At 43.3% G+C, this 22,068-nt stretch overlaps 1 protein-coding gene across 1 annotated transcript in view; it reads left to right on the top strand.

The window, feature by feature from the left end:
• The window catches only part of LOC138515911 (alcohol dehydrogenase 1-like), a 321,818-nt gene that overhangs the window by 22,911 nt on the left and 276,839 nt on the right, over window positions 1-22,068 (top strand). Inside the window, exon 2 of the mRNA XM_069630674.1 lies at window positions 12,740-12,841. Coding sequence (XP_069486775.1) covers window positions 12,740-12,841 — 102 coding nt within the window. The remainder of the gene's footprint in view (window positions 1-12,739; window positions 12,842-22,068) is intronic.

Here is a 22,068-nt window from a genome sequence, read left to right on the forward strand (position 1 = left end):
TGAATCAGCCTGACGCCAAGGATAGTGACAGCCTTGGACTGAAATAGAGGGATGGAATACAAGGCCCTCATTAGGACCCAGGCGTTAAGGGGTTTACGGCGCCGTAAACGGCGCCGACCCTTAACGCCTGATTCCAAGGTCCCTTTGCGGGATGATGATTATAACGCCTGCTTTTTGCAGGCGTTAAAACCCATGCCTGAAAGGGACCTTGGTGCTAATTACGCCACCATAATTTACGGTGGCGTAATTAGCGCCTTTCCCCATTCCCATTATGCCATATGGGGCAAAAATGGGAATGGGGAAGGGTAAAATGGGAAATGGGGATTTACCGCCCCACTCACCTTGGAATGGGGCGGTAAATCCGCCAACCACCATGGCGTAAACGTAGTTTACGCCATGGTGGTAAGGGTACGACCCAGGCTGTTACTTACCGCCTGGGTCGTAATGAGGCCCCAAGTCTCCCCAGTGGTGCGCCCCCCACCACCAACGTGGCACTGAACTGCTGAGATGTGTGTGTGGGTAGCGGCCAAATGTGTGTAAGAGATGGATCAAAAAAAGAAGTGGGACAGGGAAGAGGAAAATTAGGACAGCTCCTGTGACAAAAGATGTGAAAATACTTCATCAAACTACCCAGATAGCCTGCATGGTTCCCATTACATTGCAGTGCACTGCACAGGTGTAGACAGGGATTCAGTTTCACTGCAACACTGGCTTAATTTCCAGGTACCGTGAATTGGTGTACCTTGCTATATCATTTACAATGTCTGCCACACTCATAATCTCTGCTCACTGTGTTAGATGACCAGCACTGTGTATGAGTGAGACACCCCTTTATAAGGTGCCAAAACACCCCACTAAAATGATGCCAGAGCTGTAGGAAAAGGTTCCATGTTATCATGATTTTTGGGAGTGGGAAGCCACCTGCTTCCCTCACACCTACACCTCCTTCTTGCAGCCTGCTCTCCCTCTCAGGTCCCCAATTCCTCGGGGTGAACTCGAAATTCCCAGACGAACCTCTGAGGAATTCTAACAGTTCATGCAGTTCAAACCACCCAAACATCAGGTGGTTCAAGTTTTGCACGAACTGTCAAGCTCAGCCCCATTTGCCATGCAATTGAAAATTGAAATGAAATGCCAAATGGCCCACCGTGTGTTTGTATATTGAGATTAAACAAGGGTGGGGAGACAGCCGGGCGCTGGGGACTTTAAATCTCAGGGTTGCTGTTTCCAGCTAGAAAAGCTGAATTGGGGCGAATTTCAGGAAAGAGGCTGAAAGGACTGTGTCGGGTGTTTTTCTCATGTCTCTTCTCTTGTATTTCTCTATGTTCCATCATCCTGTACTTTGACCCTGGCTAGACGTTCAATTTGCAGGAAGACAGCCAAAAAGCAAGGTTAATCCGGGTATTGTAAACAGTGCATTTGCTAAATAGACGATTTTGTCTGCACCAAGAGTAAATGATTAACTTTGTGCTTGCAGACCTTTACACATACCACACACAATTGCCTGTGGGTAAAATGTGACACCATAGTAAAGGCAGTATCCTTCAGTGTTCACGTGTGATCTTGATATAAACTTCATTTCCAAATTGAACTTTGTACTGCAAATAGGTTGTGCAACTAATTGTTTGATCTTGGAAACTGAAGATATGGGTCGCAATTCCATCTTCAGCAAAATAATGTTGTGATCCTGGACACATGCCTTTATATACTGTCGACTAAAATTGTACTAAATATGTGCAGTGTATGCTGTCTAATTTAACACCAACTATCATTTAATCTCAAGTGGATCCCACGCTTCCTGGTACGTCATGTTAGAAACACTCCTGTTTGAAAACATGTTCCCTGGACATCGGCCTGCTGCACCATTGTACGTGTACCACTCGTTCTCAAATACCCAGAAAAAAGTGAATTAATTAAGTATGAAACCAAGATCTGATTAGAGTGCCTTATCTGCATTTTTCATCCTTCTAGGATGTGCTTGTGAAGTTCTCTGTCTGAGGTTAATTGAATGCATGGAGGTTTCTCCCAGAGCCTGACCCTTGTTCATCCAGAAGGTCAATCAGACACCTGCTGCTGCCCTAGAAAGGACTCCCTCTGATGACGCTGCAACTCCATATACTGTAATCTGAGGCTTGGTCGGAGTCCCTCAACTTGAATAAGGTGACACGAATTCACCAGCCTGCAACTGTTTTATACTCCCAAGTCTGCATATCCTTGTTCATGTCCCGACATTCAATCCTTTCTGGAGATCTGAACAGAAAACAGGGTTATCAAGTCATCATCGGATTGTAATTTACAGCAGCAATGCTCTTGCTTACAGAGTTCCCGATTGATATCTTGAAGCACATTTTATTGACAGATCAGGCTTGCCGTATATGCAGCAGGTGTATCAAGCATCAGCAGTGCCAGATATGTGTCTCCAAGGGCATTCATGGCCAAGGGTCTGGGGGTGTCACTAACCAAGTTTGAGGTGCATGTGGGTCCTTGGTCAAAAGACCTTTTTCTTTTTTCCGAATGGAAATTGAATGCTGTTCGATTGGAGTTAAAAAACTCTATATTAGTGGGAATGAAGGGCCAGTGGGCACAACTTTAATAAACTGATCATCAGGTGGTAGAAAGAAGCACAATGAAACATTCATAAAGCGAGCTGGGAAAATATTAAATTGACCAGGTTCCTGGTCACAGGTGTTTATGGCAATGGGCAAACTGTGTAACCCTGATTGATCCAATAGTGTTCATTATAACAGCCTCAAAGTAATCAAGATGGTTAATCAAGCAGGCACTGATCTTGCCAATCAAACCACTGATCGGGGAATATAACTGCAATATGAATCTTACCACTTCTGCATGTAAGGATGATGCACATTCAAAGATTGATCGCCTTCCGCTGTTGAGTATAAAGTCATGTTCCTCAAGGGTAACAACTTTGTTCTAGCACAGGGCCCAGAATATCTCTCAACACTCTAGGCTAGAGAATGAGTACTGTTCCCAAAACAGGCAAATGGGTCTCAACAAGCTGCCATGTAATCACCGATTGTTAGATGTAGTTGAGCAATCTCGGCCGATCTCTCAAGAGTGGGGTGGGGCGGCCCAAAGTACAGGGTAACTTTCAGTTTGAATAAATAAAAATGTCCATGCAGGGATATGATATGATTGATTATTTATATAATGTGCTTAATACCCAGAGGTTTCTAAGCGCGGACCCAGGGATCGAACCTGTGTTGCTCCGTGTCGTCTTGTTTCCAAGGCGAGCATGTTGCCCCTGAGCTATCCTCCCGAGACTAGTATAACGATGTCGATTGCTTTACTTCCCAAGAGTAAGTACAAGTACATGTGATTTCTCTGAATGGAAGTGTATGAATAGACCTTACTGGCAAGCTTGTTAAGCCTGTGGTCAATTGAGGTGTCAGCATTGGTCTTGGGACTCAACGGAAAGATTGTCCTTAGACAGTTGTTAGTAAGAATGTTATACTTTGCTACCTCAGGATTTAGGACAAAATCAAAACTTGATCTTTTCTATGGAATGAGAGGTGGCCCTGATACCAATCGAGATAAATATGCTGTCAGTGGTGGGTGCTAATGTGCTCACCAACTATCAAATGTTTCCTGAATACTTGGTCACACCATGTCCACTTTGAGGAGCTTAGTTTCAAAGTTAGAATAAAGAAATCTACGCAGAATAGGGGCCAGCTGTCCGACATTCATGATGTCGCCTTGTGAGCGGGTTTCTTGAGTTGCAGTCGGCTTAAGATATCAACCGCTTTGCTTATTATGGTCAGGGACTGCTTTTGTCTCATCATAATGGTGCATTAGACTTCAGTTGCATCTGGCTTCTTTGCAGATAGGGCTCGTCAGTACTTCAAAGGCATAGAACTGGGAGAACAGTCCTGTCAGTTGTTGGAGTGGGTGAGGGGGTCACAGAGAGTTGCTCAAAGATGCTGTGGTGCGCAGGCCCCGCAGAGACATAGACATGGGCATGCTGTAAACATAGGAGTTACATGTTCTTTCTAGCATTGAACAAAGTGTTACTTAGGGAATCTTGGGGAGTGAGGGAAACACAGATATGTGACACCAGATGCAACAAAGTACGTTGGGTGGTACTGAGGTGAGCCCACCAGGTTCTGTTGTCTTTGCAAGCTTGATCCTAACTGGGTCTTCACAACTGCAGGTCTCTTGTCTCTGTGTCTAGGCTCTCACATGTTTTCTCTCTCTCTCAACAGCTGAAACGTGACACTAGCACGTAGCACACAAACTGAAACTTTATCCCAGCTGGCACCCCTGAATGAAGGGAAGCGAGTGCAAGTCTTGGCCTCAATTTGGATGATAGGTTTTCCAGCTCGCCAGGGTAACACCTAGGACTTAATTGTGAAGAGGTCTTTGAGGAACTTGCTTATTCCCTGCAATTTTCCGAACTGCTTTCAGGTCAGGCTTTTCCTTCGATACAACAGTAAGCAACTGCTGTAGGCTCTCAACATTGAAGAAAAGCAGGAGGGGAGGTAATAGCGTCAATAACAAGGTACCAGTAATTTAAACATTTTGTCAGCCAGCCACTCACTGTTGGTTATCACACTTGAACTTTGAATGCTTCTTCTGAGGTGAAAGTTCAGGTTGTGGGTTCACCGAGTTTACAGACTTCCCAGAGACACAGAAAGTATTGATCTTGCCTTTCTCTACCTTTGGAAAGCACAGGTAGGCGAGTCATGACTATTTCTGACGATGGTCATATGGCACATACACAAGAGCTTATGTGGGGACATAGCCTTAATGGAAGGTGTAAATGGCTTGTGCAAGTCGTTCACGCCTTCCATTGACGTTATCCCCCATTTATTTTAATTTGTTTGGCAGAGAGCAGGGGCGGTACGCAACACGCATTTTCGTCCCCTCCCTCCCTCTGCACCATACAAATGCTCCAGAATTTGCACCGGCATGGATTTTCATGCCGCAGCAAATTCTGGAGATCCCTACGGGGTCTGCCGGCTTCATGCAGCAGCATAAACCTGGCAGCCCGTGTAGGTATCCATTGTAAATGCTACCTGCCATGCTTGCATTTCAGGCAGCGTTTACAATTTTGCCATCAGGTGGCCCACAAGACTGGGTGCCTCCCTGGCAACCTCCTCTGTTAATACTTCGAGTTTGTGGTCAGTGAACTGAGGTTATCTAAAGTGTGCATCATTTTCCTTCCCTGCAGTGAGGCTTCCAGATTCCAGGTAACTGGCAGGTTTTCGTGGGTGGCATACTCTGTGTGGAATGTAGAAGCTATTGTAATCCTTTGATGGCTGCCTGGTGGTGTGCTATCTGCCGGATGCCCATTGCTTCCACTTCCAGAATCAATACTTTTCGCATACGATCCAGAACCTCAGTTACTATTGGATAGGGTGTCAGTATTTATTTTGCATCATGTGCATACCATTATTGCTGGGCTGTAAATGCAAACTAGTGTAGAACGTCCGAAATTATCGCAAGTGGTAATGGTAATTACCGTACTGTTGGCATCTGCGTGTTTTACCACCAATCTCAAAATGAGGCCCTTTGTGTTAACATCAGGACACCTTTACTTGCTGCCAGCGACATATGTTGGTTAAAACCTATTCTCTGCGTTTACTGCCTTGTCTTTAGGCGTCTTTAGCCGTCTATATTCACCTATAGACTTTTTGCTTTGTTGGAAATCACACAGAATCCACTATGTGCTTATGCTCCCTCCTCTTTCTTTAACCCAGAAATAGGTTCCTATAAACTGGTGGAGACAGAGAAACCACTTCCTTGAGAGTTTTCTATAGTGGCTGAAGGGAAGCTGAGGGGCTGAAAGACGGGCTTTGGGCATGTTCTTTATATTATTTGAATAACAATAATGAGCAGCTAGAATAAAAACTACTGTAAATATTCAGAACCAGCATCTGTACCCTGTTGATTCCACCCAGCTTCATGGTAGGAGGGGGAAGATATATGCCACATCTGCTTGCCCCCAGACAGTTACTAAGAGTATATTTGGAATTGTGATTTTACTCCTGCGTCCGATCTTATGGACTGGTCGTTAGAAGTGCTGGGCAAAATGAACCTTGTACCGACCATAGAAACAGATGACAGAATCTGCAGGAAACCTGCCACACCTGCATTTCGTATCCATGTTATGGAACTAGAGGATTTGCCCATTCTCTGACTGGGCAAATTCCACACACAAAGAGAATCACAGTCTCGTGCAGCCAATCAGGAGATGTGACAATGTTGCCTAACAACACTACCAGAATTGTTCATGTGCCCTGATTGGTCAGGAAGCCCTTTATCTCAGTCAATCAAGTTGCCAAAAATCTTCGTCCAGCTCTTAGTTTGGATTGAAATCAGACCATTCCGGTCCAGTCAAGCCCATCTCAGCCCATGGTTCAGCCACTGCATAACAATAGAGCAGAATTCGCAGAGTTACACTCTGCATGCAATTCCAGAAGTTGCTGATTTTGCTTCAGTTCCAAGACCCTAGGGTCAATGTTTACAGTCAATCTGACAGGGTGTTTTAGCAAATTCTAAGCAGTGGTAAGAACTATCCTTTGCAATGTTCTTATTATTGGTATAATTTGACTTCTGAATGCACATTTTGACTTTTTTACTAATATATAAAAGCAAAAAAAATACAATGTGTGTATTAACATGTGGCAGTTGATTTTTCCTACATTATTATAGGTATTGGATACTATTAATATCTGAGATACTATTATTTTTTAACATCATGAAAGAAATTTGGGATGTGTTTGCTACTGCTCTCCATTAATAGGGCCGCAAGCGGGCTCATTTTCCATGAGCCTGTAATTCGACAGCGGGGACCCATTATGTGTAGACTTGGACGCAGGTTGGCCTCTGCCACCGAATTTGCATCATTTGCATGGTGGAGTGTAAAATGTGAGGGCAATGGCGGCATACAAGCGTGTAAGTCACCTTTTACCCTCATCTTTTGCCAGGCACTTATGGCAGGCAGCGTTTATGATGGATCCCTATATAGTCCTCTTTCACTATGGCTTGCTTTTTGGTGTTGCATAAAGCCGGCAGACTTCATAGGGATCCCCAGAATCTGCGCTGGAGCATTTGTATGGCGGAGAGGAAGGGAGAGGCGGAAACGCAAGCTGTGTTCCGCCTCTCCTCTCTGCCGTACAAATGAATGAAAATGAGCCATGATGTTAATGCATGGCTTGAAAAGCCTTACACAACGCTTTTACAACAAAGCAGTCAAATGTTTTCGAGCACATGTTAAACATTACTTTAGATAATGTTCTTACAAAGAAATAATGGAATATGTGCAGGTAAAAATAAACACAAACATCCTGTGTTAGCGCTCTGTTACCGGCACCACCACATTTTGATTTCTCAATGGAAAAATATTTGGATATGGATTTATTCTGTAAAGTCAACTTTTGACTTTTGATATTTCTGAAAACAAAATGGCAGTTACTATGTACAGAGCTATAAAAAAACTAAAGGAAATCTATAGGTAGGTCAAAACAGTGATGTACGGAGTTGTAAAGCATCTATGTGTAAAGTGATCTGCGAACACTAATTCAGTGCAAACAGTTCAGAATCAAATACAGCTTGGTTAGATAACCGATGCCAGCAGCCTGCCCAGGTGGGACAATTAGGCTTAGGAATGTTTAGTCCTGCATGTGCTCGGGATCCAGCAATCAGAAGCAAAGCCATGCTTACGTTTGGCCATTGTCCATCCATCTAGAAAACACAGGACAGGTAATTTAGGACTTGCCCACTGGAATTCTGTGCTACACTGAACATAGACAGGGGCCTGTTCGAGGCAACCTTAGGCCCAGATGGATAGGGAGTTCCTTAAGGGGGCTGCAACATTCTAAATAATTCAAGATCAGTGGCGGCTTTCTACATTGTTCATTAGAGGGGCATCAATATTTTCAGTACAAAAATGTCAGAGCAACCATGCCAATCAAAGAAGCCCTAACTCATCGAGGTGTGTTGGCTGGGTTTTACCACTGATAATTGTTTTTAAGATATTTGTAATGCTTAATTTTACGGCATCATTTTTGAGAAAAAATGGGTAAAAGGCTTGCAATTGGTTCTACAGGGTGGCAGATGAAAATATCCAGTAGGTGCCAGGTTACCAAATTTGCACAAGAGCATTTTACATTTTCATAAGTGTGCCCATGATATTTGCCAGAATTGCCAATCTAAAACATGTATGTAATGCCATGCCACAATATGTATACAAAACAAAAGCAGTGTTTACTGGAATGTTTGGAATCAATCCTAACCTCTGGGTAACTCTGCAGACCATTGTCCTTCTGCCTGCCAAACCATTACAGAAGGGAAAGGACCAAATGCAAATCAGTCTTGGTACCACCCCAGAAATGGCAGTCTAGCCCAAACTGCTAAATCACATCCCTTCTGCACAAGACCACAAGCATTCCCACACATGTTTGGCCTTATTGTGTGTCATGAGTGAGGAGTAGCTTGGGTGTCTAGGCCCAGCAGGCTCGGGACCCACGTCTAGGCATAAGTGTCCCACTCGGGGTGACTTATGCAAAACAGAAAAGGTGATAGTTGGAAGGTTTTTTCGAATCAATCCAAACCTCTGGCATTGCTCTGGGAACCCTCCAGACCACTGTTCTTCATCTTGTCAAGGCATTACAGAAGGGGAAAGACCATAAGGAAATCAGGCTTGGTCCCACCCTAAAAGGGGCAGTCCAGACCAAACTGCTAGGACACATCCCTTCTGCACGGGACCACAAACATCTCTATAGATGACCCAGGCTACTCCTCACTAATGAGGAACAACAAGGCTGAAACATGTCTGGGGATGCTTGTGGTCTCGTGCAGAAGGGATGTGAACAAGCAGGTCCGGTCACTCACAGTGATTGTATACATGCACACTATACTTTTGGGCTAGTGTTGGTTACTTGGGCCCTAACCATTAAGCAACACCTTTGAATACACAAAAAATACAAACTGCAGTTATTGAACAGTTTATTTTCTTATAAGGTATTCCTTTCAGGATTTGTACAAAGATGTCCGGTAGACAACAAAAGAAAGAAATTCAATGAAGATTGGATTTAGATATTTTTAAGTGTGCTTTTAATTAACAAAGTGTTTTTCTTGTCGCCATAACTTTATTTATTAAAAAGGCAACTATTTTGGCTCTGTATTTTGCTCAGGCCGAATACTAACTATTCGGTTTTCGGCCGAATACCTAAATCTACTATTTGATACTCCACTACCTAAAAGTAATTACAAGTGAAAAAGTGGGGTCTTGTTACCATAATTCCTACATCTTCATAGTTCATCCCTTTTTTTTAGAGAACTACTCTCGCTAATTAATTTCACTCTTTATCATAAACTTCATAAATGTCACTATATGGAACAAAGACCCACTCTCAACGATAGATTAATCAATCATCTTACATTTGTTTTTATTATGCATACATATTTTTACTAACTATCAATCCTACAGGCAAATGTTTCATTAAGCAAGACAAGATTGATCCTATACAAAGTCCTTATAAAACTCATTATTCGATATGGCGTCTTCATGTTTACAAAAAAAGCAGACATTCATAACTGAGTCCATCATCATCATCCTCGTCATAGCTCAAACCATACCGTGATTCATAAGGCCAGCAACATATGATTTGATATCTTTCAGTACACTATTATAACACCATAACTGTCTTCAGATCACTTCTTTTTTTTTTATATAAGATTGTACTCTTAGTGGTTATTTGTTTTAATTATCATTTATCTTGTCTTATCAACTTCAGCATAAATAAATAAAATGAAATCGAAATCAATTCTGTGGTTCATATAACAGGGTCTCTATGTCTAATGCATATCATATATCATGAAAACCTCATGGAGGTCATTTTTCTCCTGCGTGTAAACTGCTCAGAGTTGGCCTGTTATTTATTTATTTATTTCTATAGCACCAAGAGGCTGCAGACATCAGGGCGCTTACACAAACACAGGGGGAAACAAACATAAAACAGGACAAGGAGGGAAATACTAATATACTGTAGCTGAGAGTGGGTGCATCCTAGAGTAACCTGATCAGTTAACTAAAAAGGTGTGTCTTCAGTGCTTTCCTGAAGAGACTCAGATTGGAAATCTCTCTGATGGCTGCTGACAGGGAATTTCAAAAGGATGAGGCCTGCGCCCGGAATGATCTACCTAAGCCTCTTGTTCTGTTCATTCTTATTCCCTGTAGTAATAATAGATTGAAAGATCGAAGTTCTCTGGTTTGCTTATAGGGCGTGATCATTTTTTTAAGGTAATCAGGAGATTTTCCATAAAGGGAGCAATGAATTGTTAGACCCATTTTGAACTCAATGCGTTGCTTCACAGGTAACCAGTGCAGCTCTCTCTCTGCATTGTTGATATGAGCTCTCCTGGGGATGGAAATGGCGATGTGTATGGCGTAATTTGCACTTATCTGCAAACAGGTCCCTTCTGTTCAGTTTTCACAATGTTCATCAATTGCACGTCAAAGGGCAAAATGAAGGTTGTGCAATGTTGGTGGAAGCAACTTGGCGCCTCCCTTTTGCCCTTTTTATTGCAAATTGAGTAAACGCTACATGCCATTTATTATTGGTAGGTAGCTTTTATAATGGCCTACTATGCAATCTGCCTACTTTTTGTTGGTGTAAAAAGACAGTCGATTCCATAGGTTTTAAGCCAGCATGGAGATGTCATGCTGGCGTAAAAACCAAGTCGAATGGGGGCAGAAGCGAAACTCCTATCCTGTGCCGCCTCAGCCTTCAAAAGCCACAAAAATGCCCCAGACCATGAATGAAGGTGGTAAGATGGGTGGACCACTTTTATGCATGTCTTAAGATCCTTTATTGTCACCTATAAGACTTGCAAAATGAGTGTCCCCGTTTTTCAGCCTGGACAAAACGGTCAAAAAAGATTCTGAAACAGATTTTCCCAAAATAATTTTCCTCCCAATGATGTCACAAGCCTGTAACCTACATTCAGATCTAAAACATACAAGAGGCCTGTAGATTAGTAACATCTGGAGCAGGATGTGCAATACTAACTCCAAGAGGGGGGCATGAGGGAGAGCACTGCATCAACTATCAATCCACTGTGAGGGAGGAATTGTTACAAAGATATTTACTTTTATGTTTTTCCTTTTTTATAAGAAAAATCCCTTTATCAGTAGATTTACGAATACATATATTTACTCGTCTTGATCATTATTCCCTCACAAAGCTTGCTTTAACTTCCAGTTATGTCATCCTCCTCCAGAAACAATGCTTCACTTCAATATATGTTTCTTCTTTCATAATTAACAGTAAGCACAATAAACACAACCAAATCATTGCGTACTTGTAAGAATTGTGACAGGCAAGAACCCTCCATTTCCCCGTATAATACTATATTAACCTTGACAAACTTAACTAATCAGAGTTCAATCAGCTCACCATGGAACTTCCCTCAGCTCTCCTACTTACCTGCTTCCCAGAAGCCTGCAAATGCTTCCCTTTTTATATGGCCTGGGCCTACTAAATTCTGCCCTTCCAATTGGTCATTTTTAACGTAGTAATGCCAATTGGTTCGCAGAAAGCCAATTCCCTTATTCTACACCTTCCTTTTGCTGTCAAGAACTTCCCATATGTCTTTTTGGCCTGTTCCTTGCTAGCCATTGTTTTTGTATGAGCACATCCAATCCAGTTCTTGCTCTGTGCAAGGGGCATGTATACATCATAATCCACTGTTACACAGAATCCTGTGCATCTATGTTTACATACGGGTGGCCCCTCCGTATTCAATGCTCCTTTGTAGGGAATACAGACCAGGTCTGCGCCAGGGTGCCACCCACTGGGCGGTACTTATCCACATCATCTCAGTATGAAACCCACAGAGTATGGGGGCTGAGATTCATGGTCGGGTGGAACTTAGCTCCTTCCGCGCCTGCAGCTGCGTGCATGCGTGAGTCAGACCAGTTCTTGCTGCATATGTACAGGCTTTACTGCTGCCTGAAACTTCTCTCTCTCTCTCTCACGCACACACACATACATACACTTAACCACTGGAATGTGTGCACACTTATTCAAACTCTTGCGCACATACAAGCATACACAATTTGTATTACATTATAAACAAGCCATTCACAAACTTTCTTTTGTAATAGTCACCCATCCACGCAGTGATGTGGTCCTCATTCTTCCCTCCATCTGGTTGCAAGCTCCAATATCTGCAGGATTGCACTAATAGGTGGCAGAGCAAATACATGTGGTGGTGATGGGCAAGAGAGTAAAACACTGATTCAGAGCTTGGCTGTGTTTTCAAACAAGTGAAACTGTTGGTTGGAGCAACTGGATCATGCGTGCTTCTGCTTGGCTCACCTCCAAATTCTGCTGCAGTTTTCCTCATAGGACGATGCCCTGCCCAACGGGTTGTACAGGAGGTCTAGATAGTGGGCAATCACCCCTCTTCTATTCTCTTGGTCTGCCATTGGATTGCCAACAGCAGGTGTTGACATGGCAAGAGATCCTGATCAGAGTAGCATGCATGTCCCAGGCATTCCACAGACGTCCACATCTTCATTAGGGCAGCCCGGCTACGCCTACACTATGCACGGTGACTTTGTGAATGTTTGCTGGAAGCGTTGGAATCATGCCAAAGAATAAAAGGTGCACACCTCAGCATTACTCTTCTAAATCCTAAGCAGTGCTTACGTTCATAGATACATTTGCAATGGACAACCTTGAACTTGTGTTTATCATGTTTTGTTTCTTAGGTTATAAAATGCATGGCAGCGGTTGCCTGGGCGCCCAAAACACCACTCTCTATAGAGGAGATAGAGGTCGCCCCGCCGAAGGCACGCGAAGTGAGGATTAAGGTAAACAAAGACTTTTGCAAATGATTACTTTCTACAAACATGGTCCTGACACCCAAAGGTTCAAAGTATGCACTACGAAGTGGAATGGCAGCTATCCCAAAATGCCCTCCTCAAAAAGGGTACCTTGCACAGGAAGAGGAGAGTTCATTCGATCCGTTTTGTTTATGGGTTATAATTAAATATGTTCACATGGGTTTAAAGAGCTATAAAAGTGTGAAGCAAGGAACTTGGCAGCTGAAGATCACCAATCGAGTTTTGGATGCTGGTTGAATCTAGTTTCTTTGGTTCCATGTGTTAATAACCCCGCAAATATATCGGCATACAAAAATATTGCCATATTTTTGCAGCAATATTAAGGCATCGAACCTGCGGGGGAGACCCCGCAGCCCCTGCATTATTTTTAAAGGAGCGGGGGACACCCCCGCAACCCCTGCTCCCAAAAACCGCAAAAATGACTCCCCCCCAAAAATATCACCTATGGCCGTTCCAGACAACCATATATACGGTGATATTTTGGTGGGGATAAATGTAGTGATACTGTTCCTTTTTAAAGAGCATGCATTGGGTCACAGGTATGCCAGTTGCAGAGCGCACAAAGGTTTATGTCAGGAACAAACAAATTAGCACAGGGGGCGGGCCAACGATCAATCATTAAGGCAAAGGGAGTGTATTGCCATCCAAGCTTGAATAATCTGGTAGACAGTGTTCAACGTCTCAGAGTCTAGCTTGTAATTGACCGAGAGAGGGAGGAGGATTTGGATATCGTCGGCATAGTTGGTGAATGATATGCCGATAGAGTCAAGGAGGTCGAAAATCAGTTTTATAAAAATGTTGTAGAGTGATGGGGAAGCACAAGCGCAATGGAGAATGCCACAGGTGATGGCCGCTCGTGGAGCGCTTCCATTTTCCTCGAAGACTTGGATGGTTCTGTCCTTCAAGAATGAAGCAATCCAACTAGGAGCTTCCAGTGAAAATTTGGTGGCAGAGGAAAGATGTTGACAGTTAAACGCTGCAGAAAAGTCAAGATGTAGCAGGAGGGCTGATTTTCCAGCTTCTTTGATTTCTTCAGATCCAGCAGGGCTGATTCCATGCCGTGGCCTGGGCGAAAGCCAGATTAGAGGATGCCCAGAATGTGGTTGACTTCATGATAATGCTGAATCTGGATGTAGGCTGCACTATCCAGGATTTTCAGGAGGAAGGAGACTGTTGTGATGGGTTGGTAGTTGGTGAGGGCGGTGGTGTCCAGTGATGGCTTTTTTAGCAGTGGAAGTACCCAGGCTTCCTTACGGCTAGTGTGGACCTAACAAGAGGTAAAGAAAGAGTTAATGAATATGGTAATGAAGGGAATCAAGGCTTCAGCACAGTCCTTGATAATTGTGGCCGGGAAGGCATTTCCTATACATCTGGAGGGCTTCAGGCCTTTTAGTATGTTGCTGACCACGTCTTCGGTGACCATTTTGAAGTCGAAGGGGAGGAATTCTTAAGGGTCTGTAGAGTGGGTTGGAAGTGTGGGTGAGTAGGTTGTTGGCACTAGTGGCAATTTTTTTTCTGTTGAATTTTCATGTGGAGAGTAGCTATTTTGTCCAGGAAGGAAATTTGGATCTCAGTGCACCAATACTCATTTTTGGCAAAGTCGTGTGTGGGGGAGGAAGGAAATTAGAGTTCCAGGAGAATGGTGAAGTTCTCACGAGTATCGAAATTAGCATTAGCAATTCTGGTGTTGTAGGTGGTGGATTTGTCTTGAAGGATAACTTGCTTGTAGGTGTTGACGACAGTGGCAAATTGGGCTTTAAGAGAGGTGGAGGGGGTCTTTCTCCATGTGACATCAAGCATGCATTTTTTTGGTGCAGAAAATTAGGAGTTCTGGCGTAAATCATGTGTTACGGAGAGTGGTGGTTTTAGTTTTGCGAGCATGAGCGGCGCAGTGGTGTCGACCACATGAAGCATTGTTTTGCAGTAGAGATTGGAAAGTATGTCATGGTTGGTTAGTTGTGGGTGCCTTAGTTGAAGTGTGTCAAGCAAGGGCAAGCTGCAGTCTTTCATGAACTTGCGTAAACTGTGTGCGAGGGTGGGCAGGGTGGGCAGAAGGACTGCTGAGCCGGACTGAGAACAAGATCACATGATTGCCCATCCAAGGGAAGGTTGCAGCTGTCCGGACCCTGTATCATGAAAATTGGGAACAAATATTCACTGCTCACAAAAGGTTCAATAACTCCAAACGTACACAAGGAATCTAGTTTGGCTCGTAATTTATCTTGGGCTTCCAAAGGGACCAGCCTCACTTTGTGTACTATCGCCCTGGCCCTGGATCTCAGCAACGCTTTTATCACTTCTCTAATAAATTATTATAATTGTTATTATTATCATGATATTTATTGAGAGCGGACCTATCTTGGAGAAGCAACGGAGCACTTTACAGGGGTATAGACCAATACAGATACATAATGGAGCGCTCTACAGAGGTATACAACAGTAACGGAGCACTTTCAGAGGTGACAGCAGAACAGATATACAGCGGGGGGATACAGTGGGGCACAGAGGAGGTGTACCGCTGTACCGGGTCGTGGGGAGGTGAGGGGCGGGCAGCGTCTAACGAGTCAGGTGGTGCGAGGGGCGATGTGATGGCGTAAGTGTTGAGGCGGACGTTAAAGACTCATAAAGACTAAGCTTGCATTATCGCCAACAGCATGGATTCTCATGCCTAGGTAGGAGTGCTATGCCCACCTTCCCGTGGTGCCACCATCCCAATAAGCAGTCGACTTCCTTCACTTTGTGGTCTGCAATGGTCTCTTCCACATATCCCAGTACTTCATGTGGTCCAGCACCATCACCAATGCCACGGCCAGTTCACAGTGACCGTCATCTTGATTATCCACAAAAGTGACACACACCACTTTATTTCAGACTCCCTCCTCGAGCTCATCGCCACTCTCTTTGCATTGCTGCTGCCCTCATCTGTCTGGGTGCAATGAACATCGTCACAAAGCATCCCTTTTAGTTGGCTCTGTGGAACATTGCTCTCCGCACTGGATACGCTTTAGCACTGGGAAGGTGGTTCTCAGACCCACAAGAGGAGCAAACAGCCTTTGCTGTGCTGGAAATGGAAAAAAATCTACCGGTCAAACTGTAACTTCTTTTGAGGGGCGGGGCTGCAGCAAGGAGGGGGGCGGGTACAAGGGCATGGCCCCAAGCCAGATTGCACAATTCTAAATGTTAAACATGTTTTATAGTGATTCAGTACGAAACCCTTTCAAGCGAATAATGGACTCTTCTGTTTCGATTGGCCTTAATATTCACCTTAATATAGAGATGTCTGTACATTGCAGGACCTAGATATCAGTTTGGACAGCTGCAACACTGTAAGTGAGGCTTTGGCACTTTCTGTATGCAGTGCCCAGTGCTGAGTGCCGCTAATGGAGCTTCAGAGCGGATTGGTAGATTTTTGTGCAAGCCCCTGCGCTCTGAGGCACGTGTGAGCACCCTGCGCTTCGACAAGCAGACTGCTTTCAGAAGGCGGTCTGATCTGCTGGTTGAGGCGTAAGATCTGGGACAATCATGTGCTAGTCTCTGGGTCTGGGGGGTGGAGCGGCGCTCCGGAAAGACGATCTTTGCTGTAGCTCTGCTACGTCTTGTTCCTGCCCATTCCCTGCGCTGAGCCTTTGCTGATATGCCCAACCCTATCTTGCAGACAATGCAAACTCTCAATCCAGACCTTTTCCCTGGGTCCCAAGATTACTTTCACAGTTTTACAATGTCTTTATTTTCACATCTGGAAGCCCTATGCAAGCATTTCTTTGTACGCCTTGGTTGCCTTGTCACCCTTGTAGCATAGTTGAATGTCCCCGCGAGCAGTTCAAGGGGACGCTCTATCGCAATCACCAAACCCATTCGCTCCACTTCTTTCCTGAACCGCTTCGCTCACCTACAGTTCAAGAACATGTGTGCTGGGCTTTTATCCTGTTCCATACAAGTCCAAAATGCCTTGGAATCCAGGAGAGAGAGTCGAGAAAGCTTCTCCGGTGTCCAATAGCGCTGCAACACCACAGGTTTAAAGTTCAACTCTCAGCCACTCTTATTAATGTTCTTGCAGATGGAGTTCCAAACTTCCACATTCACTTGCTGCCTCAGGTCTACCTCCCAGGATTGCCTGTATTTCACCTCTTATTCTGAAGGGACTTGGGCACTATTTGATATTCTCAGAAGCATACCTGCTCTAGAAACTCCTGCTTTCAGCAGTTTTTAAATCTCGGGTGCGCCCTAAAGCCCTGTGGTTGCCAACCCATTCACAGACTCAAGATTAACACACAATACCTCAGTCCCTCTCTATCTCCCCACTCATATTTGCATTGGATATATTCAAAGGTTCCTACGTCGCTGCTAGCCCCAGCATCCACAAACAATTTGATCTCTGACAAGGTCTGCAATTTACCTAAAAGATTTTTTGGGTTATCCAGGATGATGGCCATGTTGCCCCATAGGGATAACCTCGAATATTATAGGTCGTGAACATACATTCCCTCCAAATTTTGACCGTAAATCATACTGTCAGATGAGTTCTGGGGCCTATCCATTGTCAATAGCACCTCTAACTCGAACAGGGCAAACCATTCCACTTGCATTTCAACCATTCTGGATCCTCCCGCCCATCTTCTTTGCTCCGGTATCTTGTCGCATAGAGGCTGAATGCTTTGTGCTAGTCCTAAAGAACTGTAAATCCAAAGCATTCCCTCCGTTCAAATGTTGCCCGCTTCCCTCTGGAGAAACTCCCATGAAATGTTATAGTTCACTCTGAAATCTTCCTGGAGTAGAGGCAAAGGTAGAGCATCAAAAAATGTATGCCAGCAGAGGCAGGATGACCATTTTCACAGTGCTAATCTTTTGCCACAAAATTAGATTTCGATGTTGACACGTCAGTGCATACTGTGCCCATCCCCTTATTAACATTGCAAGACATTGTGTTCGGTGGATTCCTGATCAGATCTACCCCCCTCCCACTCCCCGAGATATGGGACGCCTTTCTCTGTCCACTTCACCCCACTGTTTCTGCGGGTTTCTGTTAGGCTCTTCAGCCCTCATTTGGACGATTGCTGGCAGTTTTGGGGAATGTATCCGTTTCAAAGGCTGGGACTAGAAGAGCAGTCAACATTTTTAGAGCATATCATTAGAGCTGAGATAATGAGAGCCTCCTGTGTGATAAGCAAATTTGAACAGACTTACACCTGTCTAGCACTTTTAGGGCCCTTGGCTGGAAGTATTGCATTGACTGAATCTTGAAGTTGTATTATGGTGAAAACTGTCTGGAGCTATAAGTGATGACGGATTGAAATTGATGAATGGTGGATAGAAGTAGCAGGACATTGAATCACGGGGGAAACACATTAAGCAATAAGCCCTAAGCCGCGGGGGCATTACAGAGTCAGGTAATGCCCCGAGGCCCATAGTTACAGGCCTGACTAAACTGAGGGCCTTAACAAAAGTCCCAGGGCAGTAGTGGCCAAGGGACCTATTGCTATTAGTACCCCTGCCCGCAAGACCAGGGTACTAATAGCATTCTTTTTCTGTTCCGAAATGCTGCTGTGTTTCTGAATAGAAAAAAGAAATGTAAAAAATAATGCCAGCCGGGGAAGGGAAACCAATGTCCATTTTCCCTTTCCATGGCGGCCATCGGGAGAAGACGTGCTGGGGACACAGAAGTGTTCCCAGCGCGTTCGCTCTCAAACGGAATAAAAAGAAGGTATGTGGGGTTGGGAGGGCGGTGAAGGGATTGTTTGGAAGGCGGGGTAGAGAACACTTACCTGAATCCCCGGCGGGGAAGGATGGCAGCCTCCAGCCGTGTCATGGCTCGGAGCAGAGATTACCCCGTTCCCAGCCGCCTCATTGGCTGAGGGGCTGCCATACCTCCCCACCGTGGATATGAAGGTGAGGGATTTTGGATCAGGTAATGCCCCGGCGAGGGCCAATTAGAATGTTTGTTACATTGGCAGAATATTTAATGAATCGACAGGAAGAAACTGCAAATCTTTTTACCCGCAAAGGGGACATGAGCCATGCCTTTACCAGTGCGAAACAATCAAAACAAGATCTAAGATCTCTATTCATCAAACTAGAAAGGATCTCTAAAAAAGAGATAGACAAATATTGGGAGATTGTGTCATTAGAAAACTATATGAAAAATGATCTTATACCAAGGGGACTACGGATCCTGATATTCCCTAATTTCAACAATGACAGTGATACAGATCTTGCAGAACTCTGGGAAAAGAACTTAAATTGTAATTCGAAGAAAATGCTTGAGTTATTAACAGAACATGCTACGAGAGAACATAAAAGAGCAGTTGAACAAATTGATTCAATCAAGAAAGAAATTGAAGAAATGAAATCACAAGAAACTACGAAAGAAAAAAATTATGCTACAATGCACGACATCTTGAAAAACTACCAAGATGAGGTCAAACTCTGTAAACTTAGGAAACACTATAGGGATGAGAGAGATTACAAAGATGATAGGGTGCACACCTTTCAAGAAAAGTATAACCAGTATACTAAACCCTTATCCAGAAATAGCACACCCAATACTTCATCAGCGAGTTCAGATGCAGAATTGGAGGCAGAAGCAACACCGACACCCGATGCAAATATCATAAAGAACAATCAAAGATTTATGAATCAGATTAAACGATACAAAAAGGGCAACAGAAATTTCCCACAAAATCAAGTCCGTTTTCAACTACCAACGACCTCCACAGCAACACAACCTACTCCAGAAGGAGAGGAAGGAAGGGGGTAAGAAACCCAGAAGACCTAAAGGACATAAGAAACACCAACAAAAGACTAACCAGAGCAAGTGCTCGGGAGAATACCAGAAACAAGTGACAACAAATTTGATACTGAATCTTTCCAAAAGGAAACTAACAGAAGAAGAGAATAAATTACTGAATAAAGGTCTCTCCTTTGCACCTACGGCAACATGTAACTTTACAGACTTACATATTGACCTATACAAATTCATTCGGAAATTGAAATTAAAAATGTTTTTTGCTACCAAGGCACCAAAAATGTTTGTCAGAAAACACAAAGAACTACAAAGTGAGACCACTATACAAAAAATTGAAGATATCCACCTCCTTAGGTCATTAGGAGAACCGGAAACCTTCTGCATAGGTGATGTCCTACAAGAACTCAACATACAACAAGGCAATTTGGCAATGAAAGAACTAAAATCACGATCAAAGTTTGTCCCACAACTACCCCCAGACAACGTCATTGACACCTTTTATAAAGTGGTAGCTGAAGATTTTTACAAACTATCAGATAAACAAGCAAAACAGACTTGTACATTTAACTTAACCTTTAAGGAATATCAAGCAATACAGGTTTTGTTGGAAGACACCTCAGTGGTAATTAAACAAGCAGATAAGGGTGGCAACATTGTGATCATGGAAAGAAAAGATGATTTGAGTATGGCCAGGAACCACTTAGATAGCCCAGGATGCTACACCAAAATTTCAACGAATCCAAAGAAAGAAATCGTAAAACAACTAGGGAGAAGGATCACAGATTGGCACAAAGATGGACTGCTCACAGATGAGGAAAAAAACGTTCTCATAATAAAGGAACCAGTCACACCAATTATGTACTTTTTGCCTAAAATACATAAGAATTTTGTAGACATACCAGAAGGAAGACCAATCCTCAATGGGATAGGTTGGGCAACGGAAAACCTATCGGAATACCTAGACAATGTACTTAGACCCAGAGCAAGCAAACTTAAATCATTCATCAAGTATACTACAGATGTTATCATTAAATTGAAAAATATAGAATGGAACAAGGAGCTAAAACTGGCCAGTCTAGATGTCAAATCCCTCTATACATCAATACAACACTACTGGGCTATCAAAACCATAGACCACACATTTAAGGAAGAATCGGCCTTGCTGTACAAACAGATTGAGATGATCAAAGAGATGTTGAAGCTCACACTTGAATACAATATTTTTAATTTCGCCAACTGTTTCTACAAGCAATTGAAAGGAGTGGCGATGGGCACAAAATATGCCCCTGCACTAGCAAATTTATTTATGGGCCTATTCGAGGACAAAGTTGTGTATAAAGATGAAGCATATCCAAATCAACTAATCCATTGGTTGAGATAAACAGACGATGTTTTGATTATTTGGAAAGGCTCGGAAGATCAATTCAAGAACCTTATTAACAGATTGAACACTAACCATTTCGGCATCCAATTCACTGGAAATTGTGACCCAACTCTTATTAACTTTCTTGATGTCACAATCTATATTGAGAATGACATCATTAAGACAAGAACATTTAGGAAAACCACAGAGGTCAACTCAATTCTACATGCAGATAGCTGCCATCGTAAAACTACAATACAAACCATCCCAAAGGGGGAATATGTGAGGGCAAGGAGGAATTGTAGCACACTAAATGATTTCGAGAAAGAATGCAATTTACTCAGAGCTAGATTTATTCAGCGAGGGCATCCTGAGAAATGTATATCTAAAGCCTATAATATCACTAAAAACTGGACTCAGGAGCAAACCCTAATCCCAAGAGAATCAAAAACAAAAAACATTGAGCAAGATTGGAAATTGGGTTTTATAACCAAATACAATAAGGATAATTACAAGATCAACAAAATACTTCAAAAACATTGGCATTTGCTCCAACTTGATGATCATATAAAAACCCAAGTGGGGGATAAACCAATAATAATCTTCAAAAAAGCAGATACACTGAAGACAAAATTGAGCCCATCGCTCTTACCAGAAGTCAGTACAAGCAATACCAACACATGGACTTTATCACCCATCAAAGGTTTTCGTAAATGTGGAACGTGCATTATGTGCAATTTCGCGAGCGAACCGACTGATGCCCTAAAGGATATCCATGGGAAAGAAATCAAAATCAAACAAGCATAAGAATCAGAGAACACCTGGCAAAAATAGGAAGCCAGGACCACAGATTACCTTTAGCAGCACACTGGCAGAAAGAACACCAAATGGAAAAGAAAGAAGACTTGAAATTCGTGGGTATACAACAGGTACAATTGTGCAGAAGGGGAGGAGGCCGAGTAAAAGCTTTACGACAAGCAGAAGCCAAAATCAAATGCAAATTGAACAGTACAATAACTGGTTTGAACTCGGAAAATGAGATGGCATCTTTCCTCTAAATGTCCATCATAAATAATATTCGGTGTGACA

Source organism: Ambystoma mexicanum, chromosome 6q (assembly GCF_040938575.1).
Source record: "Ambystoma mexicanum isolate Mex_15411 chromosome 6q, UKY_AmexF1_1, whole genome shotgun sequence".
In the NCBI taxonomy this organism is placed as follows: domain Eukaryota; kingdom Metazoa; phylum Chordata; class Amphibia; order Caudata; family Ambystomatidae; genus Ambystoma; species Ambystoma mexicanum.